At 44.5% G+C, this 27789-nt stretch overlaps 1 protein-coding gene across 3 annotated transcripts in view; it reads left to right on the forward strand.

The window, feature by feature from the left end:
- The window catches only part of LOC135920434 (sodium-dependent proline transporter-like), a 159035-nt gene that overhangs the window by 72140 nt on the left and 59106 nt on the right, over positions 1–27789 (forward strand). For all 3 annotated transcript variants that reach the window (XM_070532798.1, XM_070532800.1, XM_070532799.1), the window contains exons 10-11: positions 17175–17299; positions 27213–27325. In XM_070532798.1, the coding sequence (XP_070388899.1) occupies positions 17175–17299; positions 27213–27325 (238 nt within the window). The remainder of the gene's footprint in view (positions 1–17174; positions 17300–27212; positions 27326–27789) is intronic.

The following is a 27789-nucleotide window of genomic DNA, read 5'->3' on the forward strand; positions in this document are numbered from 1 at the left end:
ACCAGAATTATGATTATGTCAGGCTGTGAATAGGGGTTTACTACGTGCCATAATCACTGTTATTCATAATAAATCATAGCTGTAAACTTGCTGACGTGTGGATTTTAGTAGCAGCTGGCATTCTTTGTCACATAATATGCATCTTTGCCATGCCATGCTTTCTTTTTTGTTAAAGATAAGTCAAGCAGACCTACTATAACTGCATGATCAGACAACCTGTCCAGGTGAATAATGCCGGAACAGATTAGAGGATCGCTCGTCGAGATGAGGAGGAGGAATAAACATTTATTTTTGAAACAGTATCCGGGTTAAATCCCAGTTCTACTCTCGGTGGGAGGTCTCCTCATTCCAGGAACCCTCTGGCCTTTGCTGACTCCTTGGCCCTGGCTACGAGGTGTCATTGGTGTTCCAGGCCCTCGGAGACGAGCTTGGCCTCCCACGTTTCAATGAGGTCTTCGCTTTCTTGTCTGGCATTATATTCTTTCGGTGAAGGCGATGCATCTGCATTTAGATGCCATGGACACTCGAGAATCAGGTGCGCCAAGGAGTCTGGTAAGTCGCACATTGGGCAGTGCTATCCTTGTAGCATTGGGTATAGTCTGTGCATGAGTATTCCGTGGGTGTAAGTGTTACTCTGTAGTCTTCCGAGTGTGGTACTTTTTTCTTTGGTGAGGTTTGGGTGAGGTGGTGGCTACACCCTGCATTCCACCCTGTGATGTTGAAGGATCGCTGAGTAGGTGACGGGTACGGTCTCTGCTCCTGCTGACGCAGACCGGGCATCTTGAGAGTAGGAAGGGTTGGGCCGGCAGGTGTGGCCTCGGGCCGCGGCATGTGCTGCTTCGTTCCCCTCCAGCCCGTCATGCCCAGGAACCCAGGTCACGCAGGTGTAGGGGATCAGAGTGCTGTTGTGCTTCAATATCTTTAGTGCTTCTGTCGACACGTGACCCTTAGCGTAGTTCGTGACAGCTGCTTCAGAATAAGAAAAAACGATAGCTACGTCCTCGCACGTGGTAGTTGCTAGGGTGATTGCAGTCTCTTCTGCAGTCTCAGGGTTTTGTGCATGGACCCGGCAGACGCTAGCTCTCTACCCTGAGAATCTACGACGTTCAGGGTGTAAGCATTTCATTGCGGGTATTTGGCTGCGTCGATGTATCTGGCGTCCGGATCTTGCTTGTGTCTTCGCCGCAGGGCATCCACTCGGGTTTGTCTTCTTGTTTTGTTGTACGTGAGGTGCATGTTGCGTGTGATTGGTGCTTTGCACAGGGATTTGCGGATGTTTGGAGGAATTCTTCCTTTTCGGTCCATGGTGGCTTATAAAGGTTTCACCGCAGCTCGGCCGTTGCAGCACTGATCTCCCGGTGGGCGTGAGGTTAAGTCATTCTAACTGACTGGCTTTATGAGCTTGCTAATTCTTCCAAGGGTTGTGTACGCCCATCTTGAGAAGTCTCGTAGTCGAAGCCGTAGATGGTAGGCCCAGGACGATGTTGATGGCTTTGCATATTTGAATGTTAATTTGTCTACCTCTGATGAGATCTAGAATATTGGCCAATGTACATGATGAACAGGTTGGGAGAGTAATGAGTTGAGGTAATGGGAAGTGTAGACAGGAATGAAGGAAAACGTGCTATTGAGCATGAGCAGCTGCGACAGATTCTGTTGTCCAGTTAATAACGGAGAAATTAAAATTGCCATAAATGATCAGAGTGGAATGCCAAAATAGCATATGCACTTCATTTAGAATGTTTTGAAACTCGCTTGAAAATGCTTAATTTACATCTGGAGGGCAGTAGTATGTGCTTATGATAACATTCTGCTTGAGCATTGAAGTGAAATTAAAATGTGCTCTACGAATGAACGAACGCCAGTGAACTGCAAGAAATTATTTTTTTAAAGCTATGAGCATGCCACCTTCTATGCAGTTGCATCATTCACAACAAAAAGTATTGTATGCAGATGTGGAAAGAAAAATTTTATTTGAGATGGTATCGTTTAGCCAAGTCTTGATTAGTACAAGAGATGTCGCGCATGAATCAATGAGTGATGAAAGTGACATATATTTTGACATCACACTTCAACCATTTGTGTATAAGAATGACAGGTTTGTAGAAGTGTTATAGGTGTGTGGTTGCATAAACTGTTAGTTTCCACACTTGCAGAAGATGAAGGTTTGGCTTGTCATTCCAAAGAATGCCGAGACAGATGCACTGCACAGTTTACTTCAGAGTCCCAAACATACGTGTCGTCGTTGACCAAGAGCTTGTTATAAAGCAAGCAAGCTAAGTGTGATCTGTCTCATAATGAATACAAATTTTAAAAATAATAAGAAAATTAGTATATCTGTCCTGATTGCTGATTTGCTGTTCCTAAGTGATGGAGTAGTGCAAAAGTGACAAATATTTTGTTTGTACATTGTACTCAACCCACCACAACAGTAAAAGAAAAGGAAAGAAAGGAAGGAAAATGTAATTATGTGAAATTATACAGATGGAGCATATTTTTTTTTCATGCTGAAGCAAACAATCAACTTATGCACATGTGAATACGATTTATGTGCATGCATTAGAATAACTATCACCAGTCACATTATGTCAGCAAGACTGCAAGGCGGGCGAATTGCTTAAGATTTATCTCAGTTTTGGTAACAGCTAGCGCAAAGGTCCGATGAGCAGAAAATGTTATTAAATACACGAGCAGGGCTGTTAATGCTTTGTGAACACCTTTCTGTAACGCTGTGTCATATCCGCGACCGCAGCGACTAGGCCGGTATGGATAAGCGTAGGTTATGATCGAGCTATTCCTTGTCATTTCACGCGCTTATAACCACGACTTATTACAATACGGAAGTTTCTCGCCGTTTGCTAATCCGGCTTGGGCAAAGCTTCCGTCGTTGTGTGCCGCCTCACGTCCGCCGTGCGCGATGCCGGCCGGGCAATAATAGATTGACTTTTGGATGGTATGCTCGCTGCGTGAGGGAAGCCCGCAGGTGAAGGGCATGGGAAAATAGCCCATTATTATGACGCGGGGTTCGATATATGACCTGTGATTAGCCCGAGGGTTCTTAGATTAATTGCGTAGCTGTTGCGAGGCCCAATGCTTCGCGCTGCCCGATTGTAGACGGTGGACATTGTAAATATGTAGTCGAAATGAACTTATTTGAATTTCGCTTGCGTTCCGCTCGCGCAAGAACTTTCAGCGACTCGCTGACTTCCCGGCTGTCGCCAGTGAATGTTCCCCGGCTAGACGCTCCTAGGTCCAAGCCCGGCCCGGGCCCGAGTAATTGCTTGCCCGCCCCGAGCATCTTCGGACCGAGTTTGGCATATGCGGCTGACAACGCTTCCTGTGTGGCCAGCGCTAGTCGTAAAATCATGTTTTGTCAACAATTAAGTTAGCGTGTTGACGCTACGTGAAACGTCGGCCGCTTCCGTATCGCAGCTCTGTTAATTGGCATTCCCTTTGTTTTCCTTATTGTGTTACACAGTAGGTGCGATTGCGATCACTTTATTCCGACGGTTATGCTTAAAGCCAATATATATATATATATATATATATATATATATATATATATATATATATATATATATATATATTTTACTGCGACGTCGTCGGCGATAGAGCAGGCAGGACGGATCGAGGTGCCGTCCTTACGGTGCTGCGCGTACGCTATCACCGATAGGTCGTTTATATGGACGGTAGGTAATAATAACAATGGTAACCCCGAGAGAGGAATCCATGTGCTATACTGGCCCTGAATATAGGTTCGTGTATGCCGAATCGCGCCGTATGTATGTATGACTCGGTCGAATTCGCACGTACAGTTGAGAGGCTCTCATGAGATATATATTGCTCGCCGACGACATGCCGATGAAATGATGTTTAGTATTTTTCTCGCACACAACTATAAACGAACTTCCTATTAGCGCGTAGACGAATGATGAGCGCGGCATACATGTACAGTACCGTACATATTGCATATGTGCAAAACATATGTGCATAGGGGACAGGAGTTGGCTCTGTCTGAAACCCACTGATGTCTCCATTATAAACGTAAGCAGCAGTGCTTGTGTTATGCCCTGCTGCTTAATTTCAAAGAGACAAAGAGATAAATGAAAGGCATAGATAGAAACATTGAGATGAGCATTATTTATGTTCTCTTGCAATATCATGCTGCACTTACCACGAATTATAAACACTGCATTAAACACTGCAATAGTTGTTTCTAGCTTGCTCATTTTAATAACAGTTCCATTCACAATCTCAACTGAACAGCGTTACACAACACATTAACTTAATTATTTTACTAAAGTCTGAAAGTGTCTTGGTTAGGCATGCATTTACGTATACTGGATGAGTGAGAGGCATATCAACGCACTCAGTGCTGCTCTCCAACTGAGATTATTCGATCCATTGAGCAACCTGACTTTAGGCCTTCGCAGGTGAATGTTCAAGTCAATTAATGCATATACATTTGCCCACATCTACTGTTTGTTCTATATTGATTTCTCTCTTACGAGTAATCGCGGTGGATTATATGGGATATTACAGTTTTAAACATTGAAGGCCACAATAATGAAAATAATATAGCCTTTGAAAACAAGAAGCATAGACAGGCCATCAAAATGACAGCAAAAATAAAGAATAAATTAATTGTTTGTTAAAAAAAAGCCTAATAAACTCGTAACCCAGCATGGAGGAGATACTACCTGTGGTGTCCACAATTTAGCTAGTGGGGAGGCCTGAATGGTCGGCTCAACAAAGAACGCCACTGGTCAGGCATTTTGGAGGCTATACTACACAAAACTACCACCTTTTCACAACTGTACTGACGATGAAATGCTTGTACACCGTTTTAATGTGACAATTCCATCTGACTGAGAAAATGCATAATTTAATCACCCATGACATGCCTCTTGGCTCTTGAAAGTTGAGCTCCAAGACTGGTATGCTCTGTATATCACCGACCGTAAGCACCAGACTAGCAATAGCAGAGTAACAGGGAAATCACCCACTGCAATCGCCTCTGAAAATTTAGTCAATGGAGTTAGAGAGCTCTTCTGAATCACCTTTCTAACAGCAGAGTAACACTGTACCATGTTGGAACAATACATTTGTGTTTCTCTGACATGACCCAAATACCTCAAATGGATCCCGGCACATAAGGGAGAAGTAACCATGAATAGCCCTCCCATTCTTACGAGAAGGCCCATCGAGCCGCGCGAGAACTAACTCACTGCAGCTCGGACATTGACAGCCCAACACCCCGCAGCCCCCAGGGAAAGAGGAAGGACTGCGGGGAGGAGACGACAACAAAGTAGCAATACGAGACAACAGGGACAGACTGGTCAGGTACCACGACATACTGACACACTATACGAAACAAAGAGAAACATACCCACAACACCGCAAACAACTCGACAGGTCTCAAGAAACAGATTGGATAAGGTTGCAAATCAGAACGTTCCAAAACCCAGTACATTTAAACAGATTAAATTCAACACAATACTCAGACACGAGCTGCAAGCTCTGCAAGCACGAACACTCAGACATGGCACACATCTTATGGAAGTGACACAGATCAGATAAGTATATGTAGAGGACAAGATAGAACCAGGCCTTCTCGAGGAGCGATGGCTAAGTGCTCTGACTAGCTCGGAACTACACAACCAACTATGGGCTATCCAGTGGGCCCGGGCAGCGGTGGAAAGGCTATGCCTCACCGCACATAATGCCCGGGTGGCCCGAGTCCAGGCTGGCAACCTTGCAGATGCTTCTCTCACTAAAGTTTTTTCCGCATGTCCCTCCCTGGTCAAAAAAATTTACCTTCCTAAACGCCAAGTGCATCTTTAGAGGCATGACTTATAGAGATACACTAGCAATTTAATCTCTCCACCATGGATGCTAAAAAGTCTCAAAAGGCAAAATTCTACTTGGTGATAGATGCTCCATTTCAAAGAACATTTCCCCTTTTTACACACAATGCTTTGTTTAAGGTCACATTCAGAGCAAGTGAAAAGCACAATTAGGCCTATAATTCCCTGCCTGTAATGATCCTTTGTACAAACTTGCTGTGAAACAGCATTGCATGAAGCTACACTGACTCTCTACAACTGCAGAAGATTACTCTCTTCATTCAGGCAGCAGTGACATTTCTTTCCATTCATAATAAGTCAGTCAAAATGCCTGCTCTCACATTATTAAAATTACGTATTTCCTGATGATAAATTGCAGTTAAGAATACTGTGTCCTTGACAGTGCTGGCAAAATTGATGCAGCAAAGGCTGTCGAATTTGAGTGTAAAAGCATGTGTCACATCAGAGCAAACTTTCTGGGGTAGAAAGACGGTAAGTGAGCCTGGCACAAGAGGTGCAGGTAGATACATGTCGTTGATGTTGTCGTGTGCTTTGTTATCTGCCATGGCATTGAAAAGGCCAGAGATGTGTCCCTGTACCTAGTGTAAGCAAGCATTAAAAGTGAGTAGTTGTGAAGCTTGTGTATCCTCTGACAAAGCTATGTGGCTTTACTGTCTTGCTTCAGCTGTTAAATGACACTCAAGGAATTGGTGTGTGTCTGTATTTGGGCGATGTTTGATAAAAATGAGGCTGCCTCATTGGTGTCATGTGTGACTATCGCGTACCAGCCCTACTCTGCAGACTCTTATCATGTATGGTATGAAGCTCAAGTAGAGTTGCAGACATCCATTGTATATTCCTTATTTTTATAAAGACGGTAGTACTCATACTATGCTTCCATCTCCTGTAAGAGCAGCGTCTGTACAAAATACATTGGTCCAAAGGAACATCAGTGTACAGCTGTGCCATAGCCTTAACTCTGTTCTTGCACCCATGCAATCAGAAGTGACTGCAGCATGCAACCTCTTTAATTCACATGCTCATTCCCATTGAATCAGCAACGCTGCCATGGTGTTCACCTGGGCATGTTTTTGAGTGAACAGAGGGAGAGCAGCTATTGCCCTCATCCCATTCTGAATAATGATCTCAATCTGGTCCTTCTGCTTCGGTGAGAGCCAGTAAAACTGAGCCTGATAAATAATACGAGGCTGGAGTGCAGACCAAACAGCATTACTGGCTACTTCGGTACATGCCCCTCCATATTTTGAAGCAATCCTTCATATCAGCTGGAAGGTTGACATTGGTGTCTTCTTTATTTTGCCTAGCCAATTTTATCGTGTTCCAGATTGGCGAACATCGAGAGCAAGGATCTGTACTTCTATTTCTTGTAACAAGGACCAGTGCCGTAGCCAGGAATATTTTTGTACATGTGTAGGGGGGGCGAGGAAGGCAGGGGGCAGGTGAGGATTGTCTGCACATCATCTTATGCCAGGTAAACAGAAATTTCGGGCTTGGGGGCAAGAAGTTACGTTCCCTGTGTCGAGCATGCTGCAAGGCAATGCCGGTCTAGTCTGGTGTGGTTGGAAATGCCTCTCTCAAACTAATTGCCAAGAATTGTTAGAAAGCTATACTGTGGCTCCTTTTCCTTGCAGCAAGGTGTGTATTGTCCAAAATGAGTGATGCACGAATGATGGATGTCGCTGCACCTATTGCTGCCTGCAAACGTGAGCCACCATTCAGGAGCACAGCAGTACTGGGTGGTAATGCTAGTAAATTGACATAAGTAGCAAGGCTTCATTATGCATGCACTGGAGTTAAATGTATTTTTGATTAAAATGGCTGTGACATATGAGTAGGCTTTGTTTTTTGTGGCTATTATCTGGCTTTCATGCACCCCCTGCATGGGCTGTATTATTCTTGCATCCCTCTGAGAATAAACATTTGCTTGTGAGTACTTCTTGCTACCTTCATTATCGATTTTTTTTTCTTGATACTCAGATCCCCGTCTTTGCAATGTGGCCTCTGGCTGTTTAAGTTCTTAGGAATGCAGATTTGTTCTTAGGATGCAGATACCTGAAAAGAAGCAGTATGCACACTGAATACTAGAATTATAGAAAGCCACTGCTGTAAAATTAATGGTTAGTCTTGAAAAGGGTCAGCTGAATTTGCCACAATGAATAATTTACTGAAGCTATAAAAGCTGCTTGCCTGAATAAATTTTCCAAGACAAATACAGCAATATGTGTGTCATGTTTGAATAGAATTCACAATTACCTGAATCATATTTGCTTTGAGAATTTGTCCCAGGTGCCAGAAGCACACTTATTGCAGAAGCTTAAAAGCAATACAATGACAGCCACACACCTCTACCACGTGGAATAAAAAAAACCCAGACGGTAGCACACTACTCAGCGAGATAAAAAAACAAACTCATGTTGTCATTTATTGAAACTGCTCTTTATTTTTAAAAGTTCAATTCAGAACAAGTTGCTGCAGAGTGTATTAATGATTACGTCGGTTTCCATATTACATGCCCTTCTGTGGCAAAAAAAATGTTACACATAAACAATCAATCATGCACGCCCTCCAACAAAGAGTGCATTTTCTGGATGGAAACTGAGTGAATCAAGTGACATGTGGCTCATATGTAATTGCACGTAAACTTGATGGCTGATAGCACTAAGGGCAAGTAGTAGTAATATAATCTTTATTTCTCTTAGTGGTTTGGGCGGTCGGTGCGTCCCTCAGTCCAGGGCTCCACCGGTCTCTGTGGTTTGCTGGGCTTGATCATGAAGAGCTCTCTGGCTCTCTGCATCTTCACTAGCAAGCCAAACATTCCATTGTCTGTTACTTGGCACTTGCGTCGTAAGGGGCGAATTGGAATTTGGAGACTGTAGTTTATACATTCATGTTACGTGGGCAAGAGTTGGCAGCTCCCCGCACCAAGAACACATACTTTCATAGAATGCAGAGTGTATCTTACTGAGTATTTGTAGGCGTAGATATGTGTTAGTCTCCAGAAGAGGGTTACAGCGCCGAAAAAACACAACACACAGCAGCGTCTCGCTTGCTGTGTGTTGTGTTTTTTCGGCACTGTAACCCTCTTCTGGAAACATGCACCAACTAGCCCCCCAACAAGTATGTGTTAGTCTGTACACAGCACTAATCCCTGGCCTGTTCTCCCATAAGGTTGGGGTGCGGACGCCTGTATTTTTGTCTCTCTTTTTCCTGGTTTTCGAAGGTGTCACGTGGGTCAATGGGGGGTTCCTTGAAAGGACCGACTAGTGCTTGGATGCTTATTGCCCGAGCAGTCGGTCTGCCCTCTCATTTCCCTCGAGTACAGAATGCGCCGGGCACCAAATTACCACCTGGTTCAATTCTGTGAGTTTTGCGTGGGAGGGTACCCGTCATTAACGAACAGCATGCTGCCTTAGAGGTACACCATAGCCAATGCAGATTGTTTCTTTTGGGAGCTCTGCCATCCGGAGCTCAGAATATGCACGTCAAACTTAGGCTACCCACTATATGGTCTGCCCAGCTCCACTTATTTTACTTAATGACAATTAGAATATCGGCTGTCCTCGTTTTCTCTCTAATCCATACCGCTATCTTCCTGTCTCTTAACGTTCAGAATATGCACGTCAAACTTAGGCTGTCCAGAGAGCCCACGATGCGGCAGTTAGGCTCGGCCTAACAGTCCCCACGTGGGAGCAGCCCGCAGCTCTGCCCTAGGGCAAAGCTTCTCAGGACCTTGTCATTAAAGTTCTTTGTCTGTCTGTCTGTCTGTCTGCACCTCGAAAGGCCAGTGCATCCATGGTACAGGTTGAAGGGTTACGAATGGAGGTTGTTATCACTGTGAACAGATTTAAGGCCACTATTGTGAATTTGTCTGCTGCCACTCTACACGCATTTGGGTAGTATATGTCTGGATTTCTTTCATACTTCTTTAGTAAAGCCTTTGATTGCGCTTTCCTGCTTTGGTGGTGTTCCGTGCTGATATTCTTTGGGATTGGTGAAACTATAATTTTCTCTCTTGTTTGTTTGGTAGCGAAACTGTTTTTTCCCAGCCATACTGCGCTCTCAGGGGATATCCCACCTTTTGCAATAGGGCCTTTCCTTGTTTTGACGAATTCAGACGTTCTGTCTGAGGTGTGACCACTGCTGTGGCATGTTCTTCATATGTGCTGTGAATACCAAGAGCCTCGAGATTTTTGGCACTTGTGTTTTTGGGAGCCCTAACTGCCCCGATGATGGAGCTCACTTTAGACATGTTCTGCAGACTTTAGTTCTGCTGAACTACTACGTCAAACACTTGTCTTTGCTTCGTGTGTTGTCGACAAATTCGACTTCGCCCTGCCATCTGCTAGCCGCCTGGTTAGCTCAGATGGTAGAGCGGCTGCCCCGGAAAGGTGGTGGTCCCGGGTTCGAGTCCCGGACCAGGACGAATTTTTCTTCAACTCTGAGGCTTTTCTTTCGAGAAACCCGTATGGGCTTCCTTTGCAGCAATTGCTATGAACGGGTGGATGTCTGATTTTCCCTTTATTAATTAAGAAAAAGAAATTGTATGCTGTAACTGCCCGAAATTTATTTCTAATGCACAGACTTCTGTGCATAGACAATTTGGTACAAGAAAGTGCTGGTACAGATTTCCCAGTGAAAATGCATGCATGCAGTTTTAGGCTTATTTCACAAAACTGATAAAATGAACATAATTGTGTGCACACACTGCATGCCTCCATTTAACACAGAAACAGGCTGGCTGTTTGCATTGTTCATGCTGCATAACAGTAATTTGCCGCCTTAGAAATAATGTTGCTGTGTCACAAATCGCTGTCACAACCTATATCGACACTTAGGGAATGGTTATCAAACACACCTCATGACGAAAATACAACACTCTTTGATCCGCCGTGGTTGCTATGTGTCCTTAGCGTTGTGCTTAGTATTAAGCACGAGGTCGCAGGATCATATCCTGGCCACGGCGGCCGCGCTTCGGTGCGGTGGCGTGCAAGAACGCCCGCGTGCCGTGGCTGAGCACGGTAAAGAACCCCAGGAGATCAATATTAATCCGAAGTCCCCAACTGCACGCGGCGTGCCTCGTAATCAGATCGTGGTTCCGGCACGTAAAACGGGAGAAATTGAAAGAAACAAAACAATGTCTCTTTTTCGTGCCGCACTAGCTCCTTGAGTTTTCTTCAGCGGACCGACGGGTCTCAACACCGCAGCATAAAAGGTGTGAGCATTATGTGCATTACGCAATGGGTCCGCGGTAATCCGAAACGCGGCGTTTCCAAAGCAGTCCACACCGTACGCGCTCCGATTTTGTGAGGACTGTGGGCGAGGTTTCACTAGCCGCTTTCATATCGTGGCGCAGTAATGCCCGAGCACGGCCGCGCGAACCACAAAAGTGTATTGTAGTACACAGATCACAAGGCGATGGCTACGCGGCGGCCGATCACCCCCGTGCTGCGCAGGGGGCAGGTATTCTTGTGAGGTTCCACATATTACACGCAACACTCTCCGACGGTCGTAAGAACGCACATAGACACACGCGCAGAACTACGAAGAGCAAAACAGGTGCCGTCACCGGCGCCGACGACAGTGGCGCTTCGAGGGCTTTGCCTTCAGTTTCAATTTTAGTTGATGGGAAAACAAACAGAAGCGAGGACATTCTACGGCCGAAGCCGTCGAAGTTTTGCATGGTCGCGCTTCCGAAGTCAGGTCGTCATGCAGGTGCCGACCGGTGGTTCTGGCAGCGCGACAGGACATTGTGATCAACGAGACGAACAAATCGTCTTTTATATCGCCCTAAATAAGCTGGCTTGCACTCTGGAAATGTATAAATTTGCAGAATTAAAAGAAAGAAAAGCAACCACTTGGACAATATATCTCTCCTTTCTCGTCTCCTTCTCACAGATGTGTATACTAAAATAAAATAACGCATAAAATAAGAAACAGAGAACTCCGTTTACGCTAAAGGGAGGCCTCTATCTTCGAAACTCCCTCTTAATAAGGATGTAGAATTGAGGTTCTTTCTCCTTCTTTCATCCCCATTTTGCGGGGGAGCAAAATGGAGGACGCTGAACATTTCTGCACCACTGTAAGGGAGCACGGTTTTCAGGCACGTAGTCTCAAGGGAGGTGACATCCCTTAATATGCCCTTTTCGGCTCATTTGCGTTTACAGTGTAGCCAGTGCCAGAGCGATCGGCGGCAGCGATCTTTTATTCCTTTTGAAACGGGGCAGCCTACGGCTATTCAGAGGAAAATTCAGCCTTGTTCGGCATATTAATGCATCTTTAAAGCGTACACCTCACTTTGACGCGGTAAGTTTTTGCGGTTTTGTGACGTCGTGTGAGAGGCAGGTGAAGTGGGTGCAGCCCGAAAACTTTTGACCAATAGACGACGGCTAATGGGGAAGAGGCGTCGAATCGGAAATAACTATTTTTGCTTTCTTTGGTCAAATTATGCATAATCAGTATGTACACGTCATATCAGATGGGGAGATATCGCGGTTTTCTTGACGTTGCGTGACAGACAGGTGAAGTGGGGCTGGTCTAAAAAAGTTTTTCACCAATCGCGGTGGGCTGATAGCAGAAATGGAATAGAAAAGAGTGGAATAGTTTTACGTTATAGCGACCATAGTTGCATTCAGGAATACGATCACTTTCGCGAGATTTCGCGTGACTCGGCACAAGTTGTACACCGGGGCAACCTCACATTGCTAAGCGCGACGGACGCCTCCGACGTGTCTGATGCCAAGACGCGAAATCGCGCGTAATTTATTGTATCCCCGAAAACGATCACTCGAGGATGCCCACTCGCAGTCATCACGTCACCTACAGGCCACATTGATGAGCTGGCGTGGCGTGATCGCTTGACATGAAAAAGCAGGATATCTGGTACGTGTTATACGCATAACATTTCGTGTGGACGTGCTTGGGCTCCGATTTCAGAAAATTTGCTTCGGCTGATGGAGCTTTCCTTATGACCTAAGTAGCTGGGAACGTGGGTGACACATGAAAATGCATGCCGTCTGTGACCAGTGAAGTTTCACGCGAAAATAAACTAAAGTACGTATACCTAAACTACGTCAACCAGCGCATTCTTCACACCAATGGCCTACACGTCGAGCACATATCGGTTTCGAGCTGCCACTCAAGCATACGACGGAGAGACGGAGCGAACACGGGCCAGCTGCAATGCCTTCGCTAAATGTAGAAAAAGGAGATATCGTCGTGCACATACGCGGGATATGTTAAAAGGAAAACTACCATAGAAAGATGAATGGAAAACGCACCGCAATGTGGGCGTGAATGAGCGTCTACAATTTGCGCGGAACGCGACGCAGTCAGATAACATGTACGCAACAGCGCGCGGCACGCAGTTCACTACCGGGAAGAAGCCTTCATGAGACACGCACACCCAAAGGCTTCAAATCGCACCGCCTCGCCATGCGGAACGATGTGTAATAACCTAAGATGATAACGCTAGAAGTAAGCAAATCCAAAGATGACCGCAGTAAGTTCGCTGAGCGAGGTAAAGTCTTAGCTGAAACGTAGTTACTAGCGCTAACAAGACTAACGGGACACAAGTTGGGGCAGGACATAGCGCTACTAGCGCTCTGTCCTGTCCCAACTCTTTTCCGTTGGTCTCGTTAGCGCTAGTAACTATGTCTGAGCAAATGCATCAACACCAACTAGCCCAGCTTTCTGCTTGGAGTAAATTCCTCAAGCGCCCGTGTTGCAATCTTTCAAATCCCAACAACATGGCGGCGATCGCTCATCGCCTCTTTTTGTCATCTGCTAGCCAGAGAACTTCCCGAGAGTAGCCAGACTAAAATCGTCCTGGATGGTTCTGGTAGCACGCGGGTAGCCAGAACCGTCTGCGAATTTACAATTGCTAGTAAGTACAGCGGGCAATGGCACTTGCGGAGGCACCGGATGTTTGCGCGCATGCGCGAGAGAGAAAACGTAGGGGCTTTTGCTCATTCAATATACGACCCTGCGTAGGCACTACGGAGGAGTTCGTTAACGCGTGTTCTATATGTTTGACCCTAGGCGTGTCGGCATTGCGGAGTGAGGTCGACTTTGTGTACTCTCCGGCGCTGGCTGCCGGCGTGTTGAAACAGGTGATAACATCGCAGATGTTTCCGTAGGAGCGGAAGGGACCGCAGAGAAGGCCGATCCGCTTATATTGAAAATCTAGGAGCAACTGGAGCCTTAGCGGCGTTAGGAGCCTTAGCAACCGCTGTTGAACGCGAGTGGCTGAAAGGGCGCCGGTGATGCTCAGAACCCCTGCAACTGCTATGAGAATATACCGCGCCCCCCTAACGCGTTTCGCGCTAGCCTAACTTAACGTGGCCCTGACCTAACCAAGCCGAGACAGAAAGACAATGCTCCCGACGTAACTGTTGTAGGAATACGCCGCGCCACCCTGACGGCTTTTACACTACCCTAACGTAACGTTAACCAAACCTAACGTAATGTTAGCCTAATCTAACAGAACGTAACGTGGCCTAGACGCAAAGACAATATTCCGCGCGGCGTAACCACTGTGAGAAAACGCTGCGCCACCGTAACGCCTTTTACGCTAACCTAACGCAACCTAGGCTAACGTAATGCTAACTTAAATCTAAGCTGACCTAACCTAACGTAGAGGAGACGCGAAGCCAATAATCCTCACAGCGTGACATGGGGCAATCGCGTTCAACCGTGGTTGCTAAGGTGCTGTGCCTTTATTTAACTCAAAGGGGACCACTCAAAAATGCTCCTGAAAAGTCCAGGAGCGCAGGTCTGATCTCTACTACGGCCCTTATTGCTCCCCCGGGGAAAATCGGTGATGCCTTTTTCTTTAATTTTCTTAGAGTGCCGTAAGGCGCGTCAAAGTTACAATCCATCATGAGTTAGCGCCACACGCATGAAAAAGTGTGTTCGACGTACCTTTAGACAGAGCGATCACCAAATGGGGCGTCAGTGCGCGCTGGTTCACCTGTTCCACCGCTCCGACAGCCAGCGTCCGAGCGTAAACAAATTCGACCCCACTCCGCAATGCCGGCACGTCTAGTGACAACGAATAGAAGACGCGCAAAGAAACTTCTCCACCGTAGTACTAGAGTGCAGCAGTGTTTAGGCAGAATCAGATATTCAAGGAACAAAGCACCCCAGATTTTTTCTCTCGCACCAGCTCTTAATCGGGCCTGCGCAGAAACGCCGAGCACTTCGAGAAACGCCCCGCCCCACTATACCTACTAGCAAATGTAAAAACGCAAACTTCCAGACCATGTAAAATGAACGCCCGGCAAAAGTGCGTGGCGCGGTGGGTGGAGGAGCCCGATAAAAATGAGGCTCTCTGGCTGGCTCTGGCAGCACGCGGGTAGCCGGAAGTGGAAAATCGAAGAAGCCCAGTGGCAGAAGCTGCGCGTTACGTCAGCATCATGCGGCTATTTGCCGAGATAAGGGGGCTGGCTGAAAAACTGGCTCGCACCTTGAGTAAGTTGGAGGCCACAGTCGTCCCTGCTAGCCCGCCTCGACATAAAGATTTTCGTCGCGCGAAATGAATAAATACTGCATCTTTTCTGCCCTGTCATTGCACACTCTCGCAGTACCGTTTTTGACAGGCAAGTGGGACAACTCACGCTATTTCAGTAATGCAGTACTGCCGTTTAGTGCTTACTTTGACCGAGCTCCGGCTAACTATGGATAACGCGGTTTCACTGTGCGAACTGGTGGCTCCTGGTACTGACAGCGTCAGTAATTGCCAGCACCCCCCCCCCCCCTCCCTTTTTGTAATTTATCCACTCAAAGTTTCTAACGTTAGATAGGGAACGTGGACATTATCATTGAAGGACGGAGTTCATTGGCGCGGGGTGAAAAAGACGAACTTACTATTTAGGCATCCTAGAACGACATTGCACTTCAACATCGATTCGTGCTTTCCGTGAACCACCAGGTTCTCACCACTCATCGAAGCTTGACAGGTAGCATGCTGTAGGAGTTTCAAAAAATTATTCATTAGGTAGGTGAGTCTTAATTTACACTCTGAGCTTTATGTAACCGTCATTTGTAGCATTTCGCTACACGCTCCGTGTTCGTTTGAACTTTTTATCACACCTACGTTTTGCTGAATGTAAGTAGGATGCTTAGGGCATTCAGAGGCTACGGGCATAGAAGGAAAGAAGCGTCGAAAAGTAACACGTAACAATGAAAGGGTGGCGGCAGCCAAAAGCCGGACGTTTGTTGTGTCTGGCCGATGACTCAAGAGACTAAGTTGTTGTAGCCATTACCTTGGCTATGACTTAACAGTGAACGCCTCCGACGGCGAGATACACCTGAGGTATGTCGCACGCGACGATATGCGGTTCTCGAGCATTCTGACTGCTTTCGAAATGAATAATCATCAACCAGGCTATTCTTATCTCCACCGCCGGATGGAGTTCTACTCCCAAAGGTATCCTATCACTCCTCTCCTGCGCTAGCTGATTCAAACTTGCGCCTGCAATTTCCTGATTTCATCCTCCCCCCACCCCCCTAATTTTCCGCCACCCTTGAAGGCGTTTCCTTCCTCTTGACACTAATTCTGTATCTGTAGTGGCGGACCACTTATCTGCCCTACGCATTTCACGGCCTGCGCAGCTCTATTTTTTAATGAAGGTGTTTACGAAAATGTCGGCTATCCCTATTTGCTCTCCGATCCACACCGTATGTATGGCTGCTGACGTTATGCCTAATAGTTTTCATTCCATCGCTTTCTGTGCGGCCCTTAACTTTTTCTACGTGTTAGGATTTGGAATCAAATGCAGGAGGTTAAGTCTATGTTTCAGTTTCTAATAGCGGACCTATGAAAATGTTGCAGGTTCCCAAATTTGTGTGATATTTGAGTTGCTGAAATAATGGAAACGATGACTGGGGATTCTTTAGTCTACAACCTGTTATGCTTGTTTATCTAACGGTGATGGTGCGTATCAATATACCAACTTCCTTCAAGTAATGTACATCTGTTTGGACTGATTATGCTACACAAGCGTAATTATTATTGCACCAGTTTGCCTTAATGTGGCGGCTAAGAAGAATTAAAAGAATTGTGGATATTTCTCTTCCCTCTCCCCCCCCCCCCCCAAAAGAAGTGTATGTTTGAGTCTAATAAACATCACCTACAAAAAGCGGATGTAATAGTAGATGTACAGTTGTATGCCATTTTAAAAGTGCAGGTCTTCTTTATTTGCTGTCTTTTTCTTTGACATCTGCGTTTACCCATGTTGATGGCACGGTGCAGCATAATGCAATTAGGCGCTTATCCAGCTCTGCTCCTGTCGGCACATTTCTGGACAGGTGCTACTTCCTGTTACCACTGGGCATGACCATATCGAACATCTTGTGCTCGGTCATCGTCTTCGGCGTGGGAGGAAGTCTTGCCAAGCAGCTCGGCATGTGCTTCACGGACTTTGAGACCTACAGTAAGATTACCCTGCTATAACTTTCACTACAATAGAAGCGTATGCGCATGCCAATGTGAACCAGTTTAGGGAATCCTCCGACCGCAAGTACAAACATTGAACGAGAATAATCCGCACAAATTGGTGTGACTCTACCATGAACTCCCCCACAAGATACTACATATTAGTATACAAGAAGGGCTGTGCCTCCTGCACTCTGCTACGCCCGCTACTACGAAGTAGCAAAGTGATGCAAATAAGCAATGTTGGAATTTTTTGTGACCGCCAGTGCGGTTCTTACGCATGCTGCTTAGCTTTACCTTAACACCTTCTTGAAAGGGATCATCAGTATAAATAGCAAACCAAAATATGAAGTGAGCCCGTTGTTTGCCATTCACCTCGGGGAAATTATTGTGGAACAATCAAGACTGCGGGCAAACCATACACTCTAAAAACTAAGGAAAGTATTGCAGGACTTAACAACCGTTTCCTCTTCAAAGCATTGTTTTACTCACGCAAAACCCCGAGGGGAGTAAAATGTATTGTTCACCCTGTCAGCAAGGAGAGAGTGCAATGTTCTTTTCACTCTGCCCGACTGAGAGAGAGTAGAATGCCCGTTCAACTCTTGCGGTAATAGAGAACAAAACGCAGCCTAAGCTGTAGGAGTCTGGCCCAGAAAATGGCGATGTCTAACTCAGGACCACGGAGCAAACATCACACAATTTAGCTTTTTAGAGAACAGGCATTCACAGTGGAAAGAACAGCGGAGCCATCACTCCACCTTTTCACTCGGGGTTGCCCCACCGTGCGCGCGCACAACATCGCGGAAAAGCACAGCACTGGAAAAAGGTGGTCCTTCCAACGAGCAGGAACGAAGGCCCTCCAAGAAAGAGCGTGTGTCAGCCATCTCGCATCACCACGCAAACAGGACAGTCGTTCGTCATTCTTTGGATATAAGAGCAAGTCCTCCACGGTAAGTGAATTCTAACTTACGCGCACATTCTGGGTATATGACATGCTATCGCCAGCAAGTGGCCGCGACGTTTAGCCGACTCGATTGACAACGAAGTAGACAAGCGCGCTGTGTCTGCCGTTGTCAGCCGAGAAAGCCAGTCGTCGCCATAACTGCATGTGATTTTATCCCTTGCCGTTACCCGTAAGAGCTTTGAAAATTGCAAACGCTGACGGAGCCATGATGTGTTCAATGAGACATGAGGCGAGGGGACACACAAGATGGTTTGTTTACCAGCCCCTGATTCCGAGCCCATGCGAAGTGTGCTATGCGTGCGTTATGTGTGTTTGAATTTATTCTATTTGGCTGTCTACTGTATACGGAACGCTGTTGAAATAAGGAGTCGCATAACAGTAGGCGTCATTTTGCAGGCGGCATGCTTTCGTTGTAATAAGCCGAGCGCTTGGCGGTGTCTTTCACTCATGGGTAAGCTGCACTACTGAGAAACTTTGCCGCATGCATTAAACAGCACACTGCAAAAAGTCAGTCGAGCGCGTTTCATTGAACTTACCTAAAACGAATGAGGAATTCCTATTTTAGGCTCAATAAGAGTGAGCTGTTTTTTTCTAATGTGTTGAAATGGTGTGATCATATGTCTGATTTTATGTCACGTGTTCTGGTTTTCGAGCATGGTGCGAATGTGAAAGAATGCTTATCTGTACTAATTCGGTAAATTCTCAAGTGACGAGTCATGCATCGGAATCGAATCTAACGGCTACTGTGTGGAATTACAGTTGCAGGGGCGTTTTGCATACGCTTACTCCTTTGGACATGCCAGTGAATTTGTTAATATGAGTCGGAGCTTGAGATTTATATCATATGAACAGGTAAATCACCTTCCTCCGGGTGTTACAAGCGTATTCTGAGCATTTTGCTACTGCAAGTCATAATGTGTTTATTGCTTTAATAATTTTAGTGGACAAAGATATCAAAACAAAACATTGCCTTACTTTCGTGTTACCAGTCGTCGGTCATACTTTTCTACAAAACCAAGAGTTGGTTTAATAAGCTAATAACTAATATGCACCTGCAACTTCACATGCCTTCAAGAATGTAAAATGCTAGATTTCGAACTGTGGCGATAGCCGAGTGTGTCAAAAATTAACTTCATTGCGCACCTCATAAATGAAAATAAGTCCATACCTTTTAGCAAGCTTAGATGTAGCCCACAGTGAACTGTTTCTTGTTAGTAATAAAATGTGGGTAAGCTTGCCATTACAAACCTTGTTGCCCATGCTCATAGGCTCATCCAGTTATATCCATTGAAATGAAGCACCATAATTTCATAACCATAATAGGATGGTAAGAACTCGAATTAGCCTCGACATGAGAAGGGAACGGAACAAACTGGTACATAAGAAGCCGATCAATGAGGTCGAGGTAAGAGGGAAAACAGAGGAATTCCGGATCAAACTACAGAACAGGTATTCGGCTTTCATACTGGAAGAGGACCTTAGTGTTGAAGTAATGAACAACAATCTTATGGGCATCATTAAAGAGTGTGCAATAGGATTCGGCGGTAACTCCGTTAGACAGGATACCAGTAAGCTATCACAGGGCACGAAACATCTGATCAAGAAATGCCAATGTATCAAAGCCCCTAACCCTACAGCTAGAATAGAACTGCTAGAATTTTCATAGTTAATCAGCAAACGTAAGGCAGCTGCCATAAGGAAGTATAATATGGATAGAATATAACATGCTTTCAGGAGTGGAGGAAGCCTCAAAGCAGTGAAGAAGAAACTAGAAATTGGCAAAAATCAGATGTGTGCGTTAAGAGACACAGCCGGCAATATCATTACTAATATAGATGAGATAGCTCAGGTGGCTGGGGAGTTCTGTAGAGATTTATACAGTACCAGTGGCATCCACGACGATAATAGAAGAGAGAATAGTCTAGAGGAATTTGAAATCCCAAAGGTAACGCCGGAAGAAGTAAAGCAAGCCTTGGGAGATATGCAAAGGGGGAAGGCAGCTGGGGAGGATCAGGTAACAGCAGATTTGTTGAAGGATGATGTATACGCAATGCCTCATCACCTCGAGCGTTCCGGAATATTGGAAGAACTCTAACCTAATCCTAATACAGAAAAAGGGGGGCACGAAAGATTTGAAAAATTATAGACCGTTCAGCTTAGTGTCCGCTGCCTACAAATATTTAGAAAGGTAATCGCAATAGAATCTGGAACACCTTAGACTTCTGTCAACCAAAGGACCTCGCAGGATTCCGTAAAGGTTTCTCAACAATGGACCATATTCACACGATCAATCAGGTTATAGAGAAATGTGCGGAATATAACCTACCTGCATATATAGCTTTCATCGATTGCGAGAAAGCATTTGATTCAGTCGAAACCTCAGCAGTCATGGAGGCATTACAGAATCAGGGTGTAGACGAGCCGTATGTAAAAATACTGATAGATATCTATAGCGGCTCCACAGCCATCATAGTCCATAGAGAAAGCAACAAAATCCGAATAAAGGAACGCGTCCGGAAGGAAAATACGATCTCTTCAATGTTATTCACAGCGTGTTTACAGGAGGTATTCAGAGACCTGGATTAGGGAAGAATTGGGGATAAGAGTTAATGGAGAATACCTTAGTAACTTGCGATTTGCTGGTGATTTGCCTAACTTAGTAACTCAGGTGACCAACTACAATTCATGCTCGCTGACCTGGAGAGGCAAAGCAGAACGGTAGGTCTAAAAATTATTCTGCGAAAACAGTCTCGGAAGAGAACAGCGGTTTACGATAGGGAGCGAGGCCCCGAAAGTGGTAAGGAAATACATCTACTTAGGGCAGGTAGTGGTAGGTAGGATCCGCATCATGAGACTGAAATATTCAGAAGAATAAGAATGGGCTGGGGTGAGTTTGGCAGGCATTCTCAGATTATGAACAGCAGGTTGCCATTACCCCTCAAGAGAAAAGTGTATAACAGCTGTGTCTTACCAGCACTCACGTACCGGGCACAAATCTGGAGGCTTACGAAAAGAGTCCTACTTAAATTGAGGACGACAACGAGCTATGGAAAGAAGAATGATGGCTGTAACGTTAAGGGATAAGAAAAGAGCGGATTAGGTGGGGATACAAACGCGGGTTGATGACATCTTACTTGAAATCAAGAAAAAGAAATGGGCATGGGCCGGACATGTAATGAGGAGGCAAGATAACCGATGGTCATTAGGTATTACGGACTGGATTCCAAGGGAAGGGAAGCGTAGCAAGGGGCGGCAGGGAGTTAGGGTGCGCAGATGAAATTAAGAAGTTTGCAGGGACGACATGGCCACAATTAGTAGATGACCGGGGTAGTTGGAGAAGTATGGGAGAGGCCTTTGCCCTGCAGTGGGCGGAAGCAGGCTGATGATGATGTTCATCATCATGTTTGCAGATATGATCCTCAATTTATGGTTTCAGCAGTGGCACAACTATGAATGGTGCGAGGGGCACGCTGGCCCCGTGCTTAGGATGTGTCACAAGTGATGTTTGTTATGTACCAGACTAATTACTGGCTTATGACATGTGAGGATGACCAATATTCTATTAGTAGGAGTATATTGTAACATTGGTTCTGAAGGAGGATAAACTGTCAGTTATTTCCTTTTCTCTAAAATCTTTAAGTTGAAGTTAGTTGAGCAGTTGACTATTGCAGTCATGTTAGGTCTTTCGCAAGCATTTCACTAGGAAGACTAAGAGCTAAGACTTTCTTTTAGTGCAGTGACCTTATCTCTTCACTGTCCTGATGTTGTTTTACACCATGTCCTCGTGTTGACTTCTGCACACAATACTTTTCAGGCACCTGCTTTATATAATACAAGGAGGGAGCTGCAAGGACGCAAGGATGTCAAAGAGCGAGCCCAGCGCAACTCCACACGGTGCAGAGAAGCGCACTGCAGAGAATGAAAATACATAATCATGCAGTTTAGACGACAAAACTAGCATGTTAGTATATTTTGCGCACGATTTGACTAAATCTCAGCAAAACTTTCAAAATACCTTATGTCACACCAAGATGATAATTCTCACGTGCTCTAGGCACTCATCTTAACATGGTATTGTTTGTGATATCTCTGATGGGAAAGTCAAGAGCAAGTATGCACTCTAGAGACAAACACATAGACACAAGTGTCATTGAAAAGTTAGAAATGCGTTTTAATGAAAACCTGATTAGTTTTATAAGTGACCGTTTTTTATCTTGCCTGTCAACAGATATAATATCCTTGTGACAAAAATACTAATACAATAAGATTGCAGATTTGCTAAGTGACATATTACTTACTTGTAATGAGCATGGTGCCTCTGTTCACTATAAGAAGCAACAGCTCATTCTTGGTTAGCTGCTGCTATAATTTAATAGCTCGTAAATGCACGGGTCCAAACCACTGTAATTTTACTTTTTAAACGCTGACATGAAGCAGACAGGTTTTTATGTCTTCCCTTTTATCTATTTCTTACACCAAAATTTATAAGTATGGCTTCCTCTCAGGCTCCAGAAAGGGGAAGCATTGGGGGTGGTGTGCCCCCAGTTTAAGAAGTCGTTTTCGTTTACGTGTATGCTCCCGAAACCGGTTCATTAGAACTGCTCGCGGCTCACAAGCATCAAGGAGCAACGCCTTTAACTGTGCACACCGTGGTACGTACCTTACATCTTACTTTGAAGCCACACAGGGGTTTGTAATTAAAAATTAGTTTGGCACATGTAAAGTTGTGGTTTCTCCTTCAGTGAAATAGTCATATGAGTGCTTCCGGCAGAAATTCGGGATTTTGATTAGGGTGACTCAGTTTACTTGCCAGCCAAATATGCTAGAGGAGGCAGGGATTTGTTCAATAAAAACAATTGAGAGCATCTGTGTAAAACGTATGTTCATCAATTGGCGGAAGTGAGCATATAGTGTTAATCAAGCTAAAGCGTCCTAGTTCCGTGGCTTCCGCAGACATGATTTTTATGGGGCAAAATAAAATTTAAACATTCTTGCACATATTGCATATCTGGGCCTTAGAGACCACAGTGATGCGTTGTATTAGTCTTCCGAGACACAAAATTACTTCTTTTGAGACGATTATTCTTTGAAGCCCATAATTTTTCTTACTTTGGCGTATCTTAACCACTTCAGTAGGCAAAAAGCTTTGGTTACAGGTAGTTGGTTCATTGTACAAGTACATGCATAGCCGCATGGAAAATCCACGTGCATGAAAGGAATATGTTAAACAGAATGGTGCCCTTCCCACTTTAGGATTTGCTTCTTTGTTTGTCTTTTTCATGCACTGCCGTGCCTGCAGTTATTCTTATGCCGCCTTTGTTCCTTTATATTCATCACATCTGATTTTTGGTTCACATTCGAAGCCATGCTCTATATTAGTTAAATTGCATTTTCAACTAGTCTCAATAATTTATCATGTGATTATGGAAGCTGCTGCTCAGAAGTATAGCATTTATACCGTAATGCGGAATGAAAAGCTACCATATATGACAAGAAATTTGATGGGCAAGATTTTAATGACAACGGTCGTTGCAGTTTTATACTCATTTGCTACACACTAGCTATATTGTAAATTTTATTTCATTTATTTGTGAGGAAGTGTAGCGGATCAATCCCAGCAGCACCAGGAAACTACTTTGATGAGGACGACAACCAAATGGGAAATATAATACGCCTCTGTACTACTTTCAGTGCGGGCTGTGATATTGCTGCAGAACCACGACAAGTTTAGAAACAATGGGGTGCAACCCAAGAATGAATACCTATGTTATATAACCAAAGCTAGACCTGCGGCCGCACATGAGAATACACGACACGATCTAAATGATCGGTGCTCAATCACGAGCATCCATATGCTGTGCAGGGCTTCATCAAAGGAGCTACTGTCTTAGAATCTGGCACAAAAAAAGTTTCTTGCTCAATTTATCTAGGTTTCTAGCCCCATGCCTAGCAGCTCATATGGTAACCTTAATTCTTAATTTTTATGAATGATACACATAAATGTGTCTCATCTCAAATTCGATTATTTGCAGATGATTGTGGCATATATCGTAATATTATTCGTAATAATAATAAAGACGCTTACCGCCTTACCCTACAAACTGATCTTGATGCGGCGACTGCTTGGTGCTTTTGGTGGCTAATGTCTAAATACGTCTAAAACCAAGCAAGTTTTATTTACCAACCATTCCACTCGACGTCCTATCACCTACTTTTTCAATAATGGAAGCGTAGAACTTGCGCAAACTTGCAAGTATCTTGACCTTCATCTTCAGTCTGATTTCACTTGGCATTACCACATTGACACCGTCTTAGCATCGGCGAACATTCGGTCTTGTTAAGCGTAACATGATGTACGCACCTCCACATTAAAAAAAGACAGGCCTATATCACGCTGATCCGCCCGAAAATTGAATATGCTTCTGTCATATGGAATCCCGATCAAGCATTCATTATCAAGAACATCGAATATCTGCAAAACCGTGTTGTTTGCTTCATCTTTTCGGCTTATTCACGCTTCACCAGCGTCACATCATTAAAACAACGTGCCGATTTCGAACCACTACCAGGTTGACACCAGTTTGCTCGCGTAACCTTATTTCATAAACTTTATCACCATTCCACGCTTCACGATGACTTCTTTTCACCGCCCCCTGCAGTCTTCCCGCGCCATGATCACGCTAACAAAGTAAAACGCCTAACCAGCCGCTTATCGCTCTACGCAAGATCATTTATTCCCCGCACAATAATAGAATGGAATAACCTACCATATACGCATAGCTACTGAAGTTAACTTACCATCTTTCCAAAACTTGTTGCAATAAAACGGTTAGCGGTAGCAGATTAGTTATTATTTATTGGTATATGTGCATTTAACATATTGTGTAAGAAAGCTCTTGTGATTTCATGAATTAGTGCATATACCCTCTGTTCATATCTATTTATTTTATGTTCCTAGTGTGTGGTATTTATTTCATGTAGTTTTATTTTTTTGTATATTACATGTTTGTACCCCCCCCCCCATGTAATACCTTCGGATGAGGACTGTTAGGGATAATAAAAATAAATAAATAAAGATATAAGTGCATGCGTTTTGTACTAAAAAGGCGTTTAGTCGACAGTAACGTGGAGCATATTTCACTTCGATCATAGTGTCAATACTTTGTGAGCTTGCGCACGTTTGTTCTTGTTAAGTTTCTATTGTACACATTATTTTTCAAAAGATGGAGTCAATCGTATGATAAAGGATATTTCTACACTGTAATACTGGAGAAACCTTAGAGAATATTGTTATGTTTTATTACAAGATATGTTGTAAAGTTCATGGGCGTCATTGCAATTGATTTCGTGTGTGTGTGAGTATGTTTCTCAAACTATTACTCAGTTTGTCTCGCGACTGATTAATAAAGATTTTGAGCTTTTAAGAGAAAAAAATGTTTCGTTTGAGTAACTCGGCGGCTACAGATTACATTCAATTCACCAAGCACAAGTGCAGGAGCTGCTTATGAAGGGATCAAATGTTCCCCACTTGTAAGTATTGTGAATGCCTTCGAACATGACCATGGCTCTGCATCATGAGCGTTTTCATACTTTTAGGAAGATTACTAGCACACTGTTCCGAAGGAGTACCATCTCTATTAGGAGTACAAGCACTCTGTTTGGGGGAGTAGAAACACTGAGTTTGGAGCTTTAGAAGTACTCCCTTTGGAGGAGTAGAGACATTTGGTCTGGGGGAGTAATATTGCCCTTGTGGGCGGAGTATTAGCACTCTGTGGAAGAGTACTAGCACTCCGTTGCGGTGGAGTAAAAGACTTTGTCAGGGGGAGTTATTCTACTCTCCTTCAAAGAGGGTCGATCTACTCACGAAAAGGGAGTGAAATATGGGAAAAGCAGATACTCCCTCGAAGAAAGTTCCCGGAACGGTCTTTGGTTTTATATTATATAGGAATTGCAGAAGCTTCAATATTACATTTAGCGCTGTTGAGTGTTTCAAGAAACGAAAGCAGGTCAGATACAAGGATACGTTAGATATAAGATATATCAGAATGCACTGAATAAGCTATGGATTGGTTGGCTCAGATAATTATGCATATCTAGACGCACATATGTGAACCAGGTGAAGCCATGCGATAGCAAAGCAGTTATATGGCATAGGACTAAATGCAAAATGCACAATTATATTTATTTACATCTACTTAATCTGTGACCGTATGCGACGTTTACGTTTGTGCATTGCACCTGTCGGTCGCTTGATTTCGTCAAATGCTGACGTTTACACGCCGTACCCTGCTCGAGCTATGTCGAAATGCGAACACCAAGTTGAGCGAATAAATCAACGGAGCGCTGTCAAGTGGACGAACGCGCTCGATAATACATGTCGAGGAAATAATGAGTACAAGAAATGTGTGCGCGAAGACGTGCGACAGATACCTAAAATATATTTAAGGTTTCTTTACTCCTTGCAACAGTAGCGCATACCCAATTGAAGAACTGGCCATGAAAGGACACATGCCCATGCCGCTACACATCGACACATGCCAAATGGCGCGAGAGTGGGGTACCCCAAATGTAAAAAATTACGTAAACCAACGAACCAAAAGGCTGTTCAATTGGACATTTCATTAAGAGGCATATGTGCTTGACGGGCACGGTTTAGCAGAAGTTTGTACAGAGTTTATTTGACGATTTGCTTTTGATTGCAGAACATTATTGTGCTTACTGACGCTCGTGGGCCCGTCGACATGTATAAGCCAGTTTGGTAGAGCTATGAGTTTACGTTTACCGTTCGATCTCGTAGAAATTCTTGGTTGCTACACGCTTCCCATGCGCGTTGTCATCACACGATTCGTTGTCACGTTGCGTGTATGTTGCTTTCCCTACAAGCCAATCATACATTCTGTTTTAGCGAGTCAATATAATCTAAGAAGGCAGCGTTTTCTTTGCGCAGCGTTCGTCTTTCCGTTCGTGATCTTCGCCGAGGTGGTGAAAAACTTGAACTGGCCCAAGATCTGGTCCGGCATCTTCTACGGAGCCGTCTTCCTGCTCTCCATAGATGAGATGGTAAGCATCGGCATTTCGATGCGACCCATACTACGTCCTAATCGGCCCACCTGCCTTCAATAACTTTTGAATGCACACGCATTTTGTAACGACTTCATAGTCAACCTCATAGGGATTTTGTTTGCCCATAAAGCAGGAGACAAGTGCGTAAGCACCTCTTCTATTGACCCTCAGTCGTAACAAAGAGATGGCCTATTTTGAATAATCTTTGACTGCGAAATTCATTGAAACATTTATGGCATCTCTATAATAAATACCATCCATCTTCCTCAAAAATTGCGCAATAATGATGTCTTTGTAGAAAGCTTCCGCGATGTATTAAGTAAACGCTAGCCAAAGTTAGCGCTCTGGCTTTTTTTTTCTCCCCCGTTCTATTTTTATGTTTCTTTCGTACGTAATTTTGTCTCACACCCGAACTAGACAACATTGTAGAATGTGCGACGGTGGCACTTTACAACAGAGGG

The sequence above is a fragment of the Dermacentor albipictus genome, chromosome 2 (assembly GCF_038994185.2).
Source record: "Dermacentor albipictus isolate Rhodes 1998 colony chromosome 2, USDA_Dalb.pri_finalv2, whole genome shotgun sequence".
In the NCBI taxonomy this organism is placed as follows: domain Eukaryota; kingdom Metazoa; phylum Arthropoda; class Arachnida; order Ixodida; family Ixodidae; genus Dermacentor; species Dermacentor albipictus.